Below are 12,046 nucleotides of genomic sequence, written 5' to 3' on the forward strand. Positions count from 1 at the left end.
AGGTCTGCCAAACCCTATCAAATTTCCCAGTGGCTGTTTTGAATGTTCTCTTTCTCCTCAAAGCTCCCCTGAGGCAGATTCGACAAACTCCACTGTTTTCTATGTAAATGTCACCACTGCCTCTTTCCCATGTCAGATTCAGTGGTGGACAAAGCATTGTCCTTTACACTTTCAGACACATATAACTTAGACTGATAGACTTTTATTCTAAAAAAACATGACAAAGTATTCAAGGTCTCATCGCAACTTTAATTTTAGAGGAACTGCCAAACATTATGTACAGCTCTAACTCAAACATGATGCTTACACTTCAGGTATTTCTATACACATTTGAAGGTACAAACAAAACAGAATGGGGGTCAATGCAGTGGTATAAGCTAGATTTCACCCACTGGCGATGGTTCTGCTTTCCTATCCGAGTACATTATACCTGGATAGCCGGACACCACACTTCAGGAAGCTTGTCAGTGACTGGACTGAGCCATTGGATGTGAGCTTTAGTAGCCAAACAGATACTGTACATAGCCCTATGATAGCCGCCATTCATCTTTTTGTGTTTTTGTTTTATGTTCCCTTTTAGACAAAAGGCGTACCACTGTTCCCGTGCATGGACTGCAGCTGCTCTTTCAAGAAGTTGGGCAGTCTGAATGCCCACATTAGCAAGATGCACATCTCAGTGATTGAGGTGCCTTCAAGTACTCCGGTAAAAGAACCCTGATAACTTAAGCAAAATGGTTGTATGAAGAAATGTGTCATGTCCTATCAACAGAGGCACCAACCTTTTGTTCAGTATTTAAGCACAAGCACTGTTTGTATTGTTGTAGTGTCTGTTGGCATGATGCATGGTAAATCAAAATGCCACTGAGTCAAACAGATGTAGGCACATTTTATTTAATAATGCACAGGAAGCCCCTGATAAAATTGAGCTCACTTTCAGATCACAGCATGTCCTGATCTTGTCATTTTTTGTCAATTTTGGTCCTCTTCTTTTCTTTCTCTCTTTCTTACCCATTTCCATATCTACCCCCCCCCCCCCCCCCCCAGGAGACGGAGACGACGGGTCAAGCTCCTGGAGCGTCAGAGGGCGGCGAGGGGGTGACAGATGTCATCCAGCAACTTTTGGAGCTGTCTGAACAGGTCAGCGTGGAGACAGCCCAGCCGCAACCTCCAGAGCCTGCTATGGTCTTGGAAACTGCAATTAACCAGGACATCCTGCAGGTTAGTGAAGGCCATTCACTCTCACTAAATCAACTGGATTGTCAGAGCAAAACTCAGAGGTATTCAGGACCCTGCAGATCTGCTGGGAACTACATACCTTAGACCTCGAAGCATCACGAGGTAGCGCTCCTTCTCTGCTCCGACCTCTCAGTGTGACACACGGTGTTGAAGATATGAGGATGAGCAAAAAACTCCAATTTTTTTTAACATTTTCTCCCAGTGAGCTGGCAGCAATTAGGCATAGCAGCACACACACACACATCAGCATCTGTCAGTTTACAACTCAAGAACCATTTAAGTGGAAATGTTCTTCTTGGTGATTGGAGGACTCACATGAGGGATATTTTAATGAGGGCGAGATGGGTAGAAACTTCTCCACAAAGACTCTGGATCGATGTTTATTTGAGCTCGAGCTCTGTCAAGTCTCTTCCTTTATTTGACTGAATAGTGATGAAAACATATCCAACCAGGAGAAAAGAGACGATACGTTATTGAATTTGGAACATGAAGCTTTATGAACGAGTACAACCCAATTGAATGGCGCGAGCGCTCTACAGCATAGAGGGATGTTATGATCACAGGCTTTTGTTTTGGCCAATAGTTTTATTGTGTCTGCTAATTGTTGTCAGCGTTTGCAACATTTGTGTAAGCTAAACATGAAACTGTATCATATTATAAAACCTTTACATGATGATGTATTTTTTATTTATGTTGAAAACATACCGTTATAACAATCGACTTGTATTTCCAGAATTGATTTATATTGTTCATGAAGGCAACTTTGAAGCTGTGGAGATTGAGAAGATTTTTGTTTTTGTTTCTTAGCAAGCGCTGGAGAACAGCGGGCTGAGCGTGGTCCAACCACACAGCGACGCAACATCCAGAGAGTCACAGAACCAGACCACTGAGGAGGGCGCCGCTGTGGAAATCAAGAAAGTACAAGCTCCCGAGAGACCGCTCCGAGAGAAGAAAAGGAGCATCTTCAAGAAACCTATTCAAATGCCAGGTTTAAAAACATAAACTTCTCTTTCTGGGGAAAACATTCAACATTAACCATGTTAGAGAAGAAAGAAAAACAAAAATCACAACACAGATACCTGATTAATCAGCAGTAAATATACCACATATTTACATACAAAAAATACATTAAATAGATGTGCTTGACTAATTTGCATTTGTGTAATTAAATGATGGTGTATACGTCTTTTGATAACAAATAGCTTTATGTTGCAGCCTCAAGTGATAGAGTTGCTGCTATACTTTCCATCCACAGAGCACTTTGTTGGATGCAACAGTGGGATTTGTAGTTTTTATTTTCTGATGCACCCTCAACTTTAATTTTGAAACCCTGTACAGCTGCTTCACTCTTTATTTCATTTCCAGGCTCCATCAGGGAGGAGAACGGCGTTCGCTGGCATGGCTGCCCGTACTGCTCCAAGGAGTTCAAGAAGCCCAGCGATCTCGTCCGCCACATCCGCATCCACACGCACGAGAAGCCTTTCAAGTGCAAACAGTGCTTTAGAGCTTTCGCTGTCAAGAGCACCCTCACAGCACACATGAAGACGCACACGGGCATCAAGGCCTTTGAGTGCCAGTGCTGTCTCAAGTGCTTCTCCACTTCTGGAAGCATGAAGGTCCACATGCGACTGCATACAGGTGAGAAGCTTTGCATCACACACCTGTTAAACCTAACATAACCTTGTGCCAACATAATCAGTATGCACATAATGTAAAGGACCCTTGTATATGCTTTCAGTGTGATGCTTTCACTATCATCTAGTGTTCAGCTGTATGTCACCACAAATTATACAGCAAATTACAAACACTATACCTGTGTACATATTGCCACTCTGTGCACTCCTATGTTTGCTATCATTGTGTTCTGTGCTTCCAAGTGAGAGAACATGAATTCATCCTCTGGGTATGAAATGTCAGCATGAAGACAAACACAAAAAGGCTTATTATCGTGTGTATATGCACGCTGGTTTGGTCTCTGACTGCAGTGTAATGTCACCGTCTGTGTTATGTGTTAACTCTCAGCTAAGGCTTTTAAAAAATGCGTTCTTATCCACCTCTTGCTAATGCTCTCTTTTCCTTGTTTTTTAATTTGGTGTCAAAGAAAAATATATGAAAGGCTTTGTAAATGTTTTGTTTACAGACATTTAATTAAAATGTTTGAGTTTGTTTACAGTTTTGGTTTATGTGCAAGTTTTATGTGATGTATTCAGATCCCCTCAGGGAGAGTCAATTTATACATTTTAATATAATTTCTAGCAATTAAAAAAAAAAAACATTTGATTTTTGTATCAAAGCAAAATGTCAGAATCTGACTTATTCTCTAAACACTGATCCCTCGTTCTTTTCCCTCTCTTTCTAGGTGTCCGTCCCTTCCCCTGCCCTCATTGTGAAAAGATCTTCCGTACATCAGGCCACAGAAAAACACACATTGCTTCTCACTTCAAAAGCTTACAGCAGAAGAAGCACAAGTTCCCCCGGAAAACCAACAAAGCCAAAGTGTCCAAGAGTAACCTACCTCTGCCTGATATCCCCCTGCAGGAACCCATCCTCATCACTGATTATGGTAAGAGCACGCCACGCGTTGACAGGTCCACGTTCATCCACGTGTTGAATCTGTATTCACCATTTGAAGATATTTATTTTTAGTTAAAGCAGAATTCTTTGTTCAGTCACTTTTTTTTACTGACGTTTCACCGTATGTGCTGCATGTCTGCATAAAATGAAAACCAGTTTTCACCTGGAAGACCATGACCTTAATGTTGCTTACTCAACAGGCTTCCAGAACCCTCGCTTGGTGTTACAACAATACCTGGAGGTGGTGGGAAATGACCGGCCGTACAAGTGCCAGTTCTGTAGTAAAGCCTACAAGAAATCGAGCCATCTGAAACAACATGTCAGGTAAAACTTCTTGTTCAGCAACATGAGCTGTAGGAGTTTCGGCAATACGACTTTTTGAGGGCTAAGACATTTTTATTTTTTATTTTATCTTGTGGTAGATGATACATTTTTTTTCATTTCCATCCAATTGAGTGTGACAAAAAAAAGTTTATGCCAAAATAAAAAATAAAAATTCAAAAGTCAGATGCTTCATGCTCTAATAAATACATTGTAACAGATTGACAACCACACTGAATACAAAGTGATATACCTGTCAACTCAAAGCCATCAAATAAGCTTCATCACCAGGTTAACCGCGTAACTTGTTTGCACATCATTTTCATAAAAAATGTATTCAAATGTAACAGATGGTGGATGCATTTCTAATTTTAAATGATTCATAAAACTCAATATTATAAGTGTCTCTCACAGTACATCGCTTCTAAAACATCACCTGCCTGATGTAGCACAAATGTCAGCGTTTGGTTAATGACACTAAATCAAACTCATGACGCTCCTTTAGAACAGTGCTCGACATGGTAGAGACTTCAGTAAAGCACTACAATAATTAAAAACGGGTCAAATGAATACCTAAGAAAACTGTTTTTTTTTTTAGAAAAAATTATTTTTGAAGCAGTTTCTAAGAATTAAAGTAAATCACGTAATCTACATGCCTCAGAATTTCAAGGAGAGAATAGCAGAGCTGATAAATCCTGTCTGGAGGAAAAGCTCACCTCCGTTTAGTCTTGAGCTGGGATTCAGGAACAGCTATAATGGCCCTGTCAGAGAATCTGAGTTCTTCCTTCGACTTGTTAGGAGAGAAGAAATTCAGCATTAAAGCCAGGTGCCTCTCCATGAAATGCTGTAAAAGTGATCCAGACAATCTTAAAATCAACTCAAATTGAAGAAGCAAGCTCTAACGAGGAGTATTATGTCCCAAATTATAGATAGGAAATGTTTTTAAGTATAACCCTAAGACTTAAGATGAACATCAGACAGTCAGCAGGTTAATGACAGGAGAGAGCAAAGCATGTGAAAACAAGACAATTAACAGAGAAATGGATGTGTTGAGGTATGTTTAGAAAGTGCCGGGGGAGGTGAGAGGAAATGAACGTGAGAGAAGGAGGAGAAAGAGTGGCTGTGAGCAGATGGATATGAGGAGAAGCAGCTGGATGATGTCCAGCATTTATTATGAAAAACACTCCTCAATTTTCAGCCCTACATGAACGCTCAAATCAAGTAATAACCCAAATCTTTTCTAATTATTACATATCCTGCTTTTACAGTTCATTTGGAAAGATGTACCATAACATCAAATTAACAGCACTGTGGTGCTAAACTTACAACATCCTAAACTTGGCATCATGTCCAACCTCGAGCATTTGAGTCAACTTCACTTGAAGAAGGCTATTTTATTACAAATCTTAATAAAGGAGCTGAAACGCTTACAGTCTCTCTGGACTGCTGCAGCTTGCTGTTCCTCATCAGCGATGGCAGGTGTATAATAACTTGCATCTCCATTAGTAGAGCCATGTGACAGTGAGAGTTCCACTGATCGTCTGGTGAACCTCGAATTTTAACACATTATATGTTTTCAGGGAATTTGATTGAAATCAGCCGAGTAATAAATGTTTATATACTGTATAATATTAAAGGTGCACAAATGCTGGAGCATCTCTGCAGGGCTTTCAGGTTGCATGTTTTATGTATTTATGCACCTAATGTCAGGTGGATTATTAGTGTTGTCTATGTGTTGTATGTTTCCGGCTGAAAACAAATTTCCCAGTGGGGACAATAAAGATAACTCTGACCTTTGACTTTTGACTGATGACCAGAATCAGACGCTCTTTTGCCATGATCTATGACCTTCCAGTCACTTTTATATAATTCATAATCAAAACATCACAATAATGTTTCCTACTTCTAAATGCTGAATTGCAGATTTATACCCCATTCACCTCTGTTGTACCTTCCCAGGTCTCATACAGGAGAAAGGCCCTACAAGTGTTTGCAGTGCAGTCGGGGCTTTGCCTCCTCGGGAGTCCTCAAGGCTCACATCAGGACCCACTCGGGCCTTAAGGCGTACAAGTGCCTGATGTGTGACACCACGTTCACTACCAGCGGCAGCCTGCGACGCCACATGACCACCCACAGTGACCTGAGACCTTACATGTGCCCCTACTGTCAGAAGACCTTCAAGTCGTCGCCCAACTGCAGGAAGCACATGAAGACACACAGGTTCGTGATTTGTCGATCATTACGTTTAATTGCACAGTTAAGTGGAGCGATGATTATTATGGCTGCTTTGGCTTGATTAGAACAAGATTCAAGCACTGGAGAAAATCTAATTATTGACGGATGTATGGCCAATTCCACTACAGTAGGAGGCGATATGCCCCCTTTCAACTGCTTACCATTGAACTTTCTTCCAGTTGACCTATTATGTCACATACCTCACAAGCGACAAACAAGATAGCAAGCGCCAAACTGTTTTCTTTGCATCCATTTACTTGAATATATATATATATTTATTTTTTAAGGGATTTATTTTTGGGCTTTTTGTTCCTTTAATGGAGAGACAGGACAGTGGATAGAGCTGGAAATCAGGGAGAGAGGGAGGGGAATGACATGCGGGAAAGGAGCCACAGGCTGGACTTGAACCTGGGCCGCCCGCTTGAAGGACCACAGCCTCCATAAATGGAGCGCACCAACCACTGCGCCACCAGCGCCCCATTTACTTTGAATATTTTTTAACTCCTTCAGCTGACGCAACATAACCTTTGTCTCCTTGTCTGTGTAAAGACGGGTGATTCTCGCTTGAGCGCTCGCCGTGATAATACCTTTATCTTGTTTTTTTTCCCGTGTTTCCTCTAAGCATTTCAGCTGTTCAAACTTCTGGGTCAGTTCCCGGTAAAGGAACTGTGGCGTATGTGCAAAACACAGAGGCCAGTTTCAGGCATATTGAGGTGTATACATGCAAGAATGTATCGACCCCAAACTGCACTATCTAGGTGTGTTGAGAAATTGGACTTTAAAAACGATTCCACTCAGACTTACATGTTACATGTATTTTTGAAGTCCAGTTTTAGTCGGAATAACATAAAGAAAAAAGTATCATCAGGTTAACATAATGACGGTGTCTGTTCATGAATTTATTCCTTTTTCCCATACAAACCAGTTCCAATTACACACAGTAACATACATAACTGCATCAATCACTATTAAATATTGAAGTTCTGTTCGTCTCGTCCCAGGTATGAACTGGCCCAGCAGCTGCAACCCCAGTCCACAGATGACCCCTTAGGAGGGGGCCCTGTGGCACATGACATGCAGGTGGAAATAGAGGGAGACTCTCTCCAACAACCGCCTGATTCCTCTGCAGAGCAGCAAAGCATGCTTGGACTGGGCCAGGCGGAGGTTGTGAATGGAACTCAACAAGTGACACTGGAAGCACCTCTGACTGACCAAAACCTCGTACAAGCAGAAGGTAAGCAGGGGGGCGGGGCTAAGAGGTCCAGGATGTGGCCATCTTTTACCTCAGAGACTAGAATGTCAACCTTCATTGATCTCTCAGGTCTTACATTTTTTATAATGGATCCTAAGGGGCTCGCACAGAAGCACACCAACTTGAGTGTCAGTTTAAAATGCAGCTCATGTTGTCAAGGCTACAACTCTTGACCCCATTAATATGAAGTTACATTTTAATATTGTATAGACTCGGATTTGCCTTGCATTCAAAGGAGGTTTTTTGTTAGATTTAAAAAAAAGGGGGGGGGGGGGGGTCATGTTTATCCTGTAGTTATTTTTTCTTCTTTCCAAAGAGTAATATCTGCCTACTAGAACATCTGTTTGAATACTTGTTATTTCACTTACTCTGATTTGATATGGTCCTTCTCTTAGTTTGCACAGGTTGTTCACTTGAGAATTATTTTGAACTCTTGAGCAATGTTGGAAAGAAAGAAAAAGAAGTGGAACAATTACCAATGATCCAACATAACCTGCTGTTAAAATAAACTCTGACTCCATTTGTACTTTTCTTTAGAGGACGATTAAGTTACATCCTATCAATCTCTGTCTCTGTGAGTACCAAACTAACCTTTTGTGTTGCTCTGCATCTCTGTCTCCGTAGTGTCCGACTCATATGTGACCACCCAGCATGCTTTGCCTCAGAATATCAGCCAGTTTGAGTCACCAGCACTCCCTCAGCCTGCCTTTGACCAGCAAGCTCTAACACAAGGTACACACACACACACACACACACACACACACACACACACACACACATACACACACACACACACACACACACACACACACACACACACACACACACACACACTTTCTGTCACACCAGGTTCACTTGTGTATGCATTTTTATTCGGATGTCTGAAAATTGTGGAACTAACTATCATAATTATAATACCTTAAATAAATCACTATTGAGTGTATCTATCTTTATTTATAAAAAAAAAAAAAATCAATTCTACTCAATAAAGTGAATCTTTTTTTAAGTCACATTCAATAAACTGTCTCTGAGAATGGAACCAACCTTTCTCTCTTCATTGTGATTGTCTTAATCCAGTGTAGTGCTCTCAAACATATACTACTGCTACTTAAGTCCCACCAGCTTCTGTACCAGGTTGTTACCATGTCGACTGACTCTTGTCAACTTGCTGTGTAATCAGACTTCTGGCAGGAGGTGCCTCCTCATATCGCTGCCTCTCCTCACAGCTTGCCATGTTAAAGTATTGTGGATATTGCATGATGAGTTCACCACCCCATCACATGGACTTACAGGCGCCCACAAACAGAACCAATTCATAGAGAAATATAATGCATTGTGGATGCTGAATGGTTGAATGTTGTATTGAGAATTTACTCTTACTGACTTCATGCACTTTGATTTCCTTAAAATAGAAACGCTTGACTCTGCCCCTTTTAAAAAGAACAGTTTCTGCAAGTGTGATATCTGAGACAGAGGACACTGTCTTGATCACGCCTTGTTATTGAATAAAAGCAGTTCATTCAATTTAGCTTGTCAAAAGTGTTACAATACAAAACAACACAGACCTTAGTGACCATTTTTCAATACAATCCAGTAACTAGCTTTTACATCTGCTTATATGTACTGTCCATTAACATTTAAAATATCTTCATATCATAAGTGAATACAGTATAGGCTACGTTAACACATAGTTTAGCTTCCAGGGACTCTTTAGCAGCCGTTACATTCTCTCATGTCACAGTTTCAATGGCTGCTCTGGTCAGATTACAGTCCATCCTTCTTAGTGTTTTTGGGTTGTTCTTATTGCAATTCATTAATGCAGATTTCTTACAAAAACAGACGAGGCTCATCCATTATATTTTTGCTTCAGGCTGTATTTCCTGTTGTGTATACGAGTCAGCATTCAGCAGTATTAGTGAATTGATATAAACGTTTAATGAATTCATCCTTACTGATGGTAGGCACAGTTTGTGCCTGTTATTTCTCCTATGAGTGGCACAAGCTTGCCAAATTTTTCCCATTATTGCATAATTTTTCAATTTGAAATTTGCTGAGAGAAACACTGTTTTATCTACAACTCCTTTTTGCCTACTTGTAGATTCACTGTTGCTTTTATTTGCTGTGTTATGAGGCAGTCCGCTTCTAGGTTCACATTTTTATTCAAAATTCTCCTATTGCTCATAAAAGTGCTTATCCAGAGAATTGTTTTTGCAAAACTCAATTGTGTGTGTTTTTTGTGTGTGTTGAAAATGTAATTACAATCAGCAAGTACTTTAATATCCAATTAGTAACTGGAGACGGATTCTTCTCTGTTGATTGCTGTTCCCCTCAGGCTTCACCATCACTGAATCGAGCTACAATCAGTCCCAGTTCTCCACAGTTCAGCAGCTGCAGGATTCCAGCACCCTGGAGTCTCAGGCCCTGTCGTCGAGCTATCACCCTCCAAACCTGCTCCACGTTCAAAGTGCTGAGGTGGTGAGTCCTGGTGCTCCTTAAGACCCTTATCCCTTTTTACCCCCCTTTTAGTTTTCCTTTTTAGAAAGAAGAATTATAACCAAACATCATGCGGTGGGGGAGTGGATTATTCATTGTGTCTTCACTGTGCACTTCAGGCATCTTTTATAGAGTAGGAAATTAGATTACGTCTTAACAAGTAGCTGTATACATTTGCATAAAAAATGTTTAAAAGGAAAAAATGAACTTTAATAGAAGGTAATCAGATTGGAATATAGCTACAGTTAATTTTCTAAATGTTGCAAAGATTTGCTTGATTATCAGCCTGGCTTAGATATTGATTATACATGACACTGGGTACAGAGCTTGGTATATAATAAACCCCTTCTTTCAGTGTTTTCTCGGCTTAGCTAAGCTCTGTGGTAATACCCAAAATGATGCTGACATCATCCATGTACTGTATTTCATGTATTAATGTATCTAAAGCAAACTTAATCGAAGTGTTAAAGTGAGGGTATTTGTCTCCTATGTAGACAAATGGGCTCCTTCAGCAGAGCAGTCAGGAGGAGCTTCAGCTGACCACTGAAACACAGGACTACCAGGATGACAGTGAGGACAGCAGCAAAAGAGCCTACAGGTTAACTTCACACTTGTTTCTTTTGCTCGTACATGCATGATGTCTTGTTTCAGGTAGTGCTTCTACATCTTCACTTTTGGAAATCCAGCCCCCGATAAAATCACCAGCAGTTGTAATCACAGCTCTCTTTGCACATCCTCATTTTCTCTAAGGGTGTTTTCACATTAGGCATGATTGTCTAGTACCGTGCCTTGTACACTTGTGTATCTACAAAGTCAGATACAGCAGGTGGCAGTATGCACATAGTGGGTTTAAAAATCTGTGTTCACACTGATCAAATGAACCGGACTTTGGGGTTAAGCGTATTTGGGTCAGGGCCCCGGTCCCTAGTGTGAAATCAACCTCTAGGTCCTGTTTCTGTAACACATTGAAATCTACAAAGAGGCTGTTAACCCACTGCCCATGTGTCACATGTACACAGCTCCTCTCTCCCATACAGAGTGATGCATTGTGGGCAACAAACTTGTTTTAAAATAGCTCTCATCAAAGTCTGCAGGGTGTTTTCATGATGAACACAGTTTTCCAATGACAGAAGTGAGTGAATTTGTCATCACTAGCTGTGTTATTTATGGTATTACATTGTTTAAATGGCAGCGCAGTATCAAAAGTAATATATTTTCTGCGGAGGGCAGAGACACTAAAGGCAGAAACATCTCTATGGTCTCTGCCAATATTTTTTGTCCACAACAGTCTCTCCTGCATGTTCAGTCTGTGGATGGATCATTCAAATAAGACAGCTGTCAAAGTTTGTCTTATGTTTGTCTTTGTCAGAGAGACAGAGATTGACCCGACAAGCAGCACTAGGCTTCAAGATTTAATGTTTGGTTATTGTTTTACATCCACACTTACTTGATGTCCATTTGCAAATGCTCTCTCCCTCTCTCTCTCTCTCTCTATCTCTCCACTGCGCTGTCAGCGTGTCATACATTTAATTATTATTGATTTAATATTCGGTGCCAAGGGTTTTAGTTTCAGCGTGTTATTAAAAAAGGCTTCAACATGACAAGGTATTATAGGAGAAATCATAGTGATAATAAATCTTGCCATGACAACCTCACCGGGTCATTTGATGCAATCATCAAGCCTCCTCATGGATTGAATGCCACAGTGATGAAAAGTCTCTGGCTTCCCCAAAGAGCTCATTGTGGCTAAAGATTGGACCAGAAACTCCTTTTCTAAGGGTTCTTTGAGAGGGGTTTGGATCCAGATCATTCAGGAGAGCTTTTCTTTTCCTTCACCAACACTGACGTCTGATTGAACTACAGCACTCAGGCCTAATGAGCAGTGAAGCTGCAGCTGACATTTTCAGTGGGACAGGATCTCCCTATTCTGGATAC

At 40.8% G+C, this 12,046-nt stretch overlaps 1 protein-coding gene across 1 annotated transcript in view; it reads left to right on the plus strand.

Moving 5' to 3' along the window:
- LOC132984342 (zinc finger protein 236-like) overlaps positions 1-12,046 on the plus strand; it is a 64,865-nt gene that overhangs the window by 13,544 nt on the left and 39,275 nt on the right. Inside the window, exons 7-17 of the mRNA XM_061051140.1 lie at positions 581-703; positions 1,045-1,218; positions 2,044-2,224; positions 2,602-2,874; positions 3,596-3,799; positions 4,011-4,134; positions 6,091-6,351; positions 7,368-7,600; positions 8,243-8,350; positions 9,951-10,093; positions 10,606-10,709. Coding sequence (XP_060907123.1) covers positions 581-703; positions 1,045-1,218; positions 2,044-2,224; positions 2,602-2,874; positions 3,596-3,799; positions 4,011-4,134; positions 6,091-6,351; positions 7,368-7,600; positions 8,243-8,350; positions 9,951-10,093; positions 10,606-10,709 — 1,928 coding nt within the window. The remainder of the gene's footprint in view (positions 1-580; positions 704-1,044; positions 1,219-2,043; positions 2,225-2,601; positions 2,875-3,595; positions 3,800-4,010; positions 4,135-6,090; positions 6,352-7,367; positions 7,601-8,242; positions 8,351-9,950; positions 10,094-10,605; positions 10,710-12,046) is intronic.

Source organism: Labrus mixtus, chromosome 11, assembly GCF_963584025.1.
Source record: "Labrus mixtus chromosome 11, fLabMix1.1, whole genome shotgun sequence".
Taxonomy (NCBI): Eukaryota; Metazoa; Chordata; class Actinopteri; order Labriformes; family Labridae; genus Labrus; species Labrus mixtus.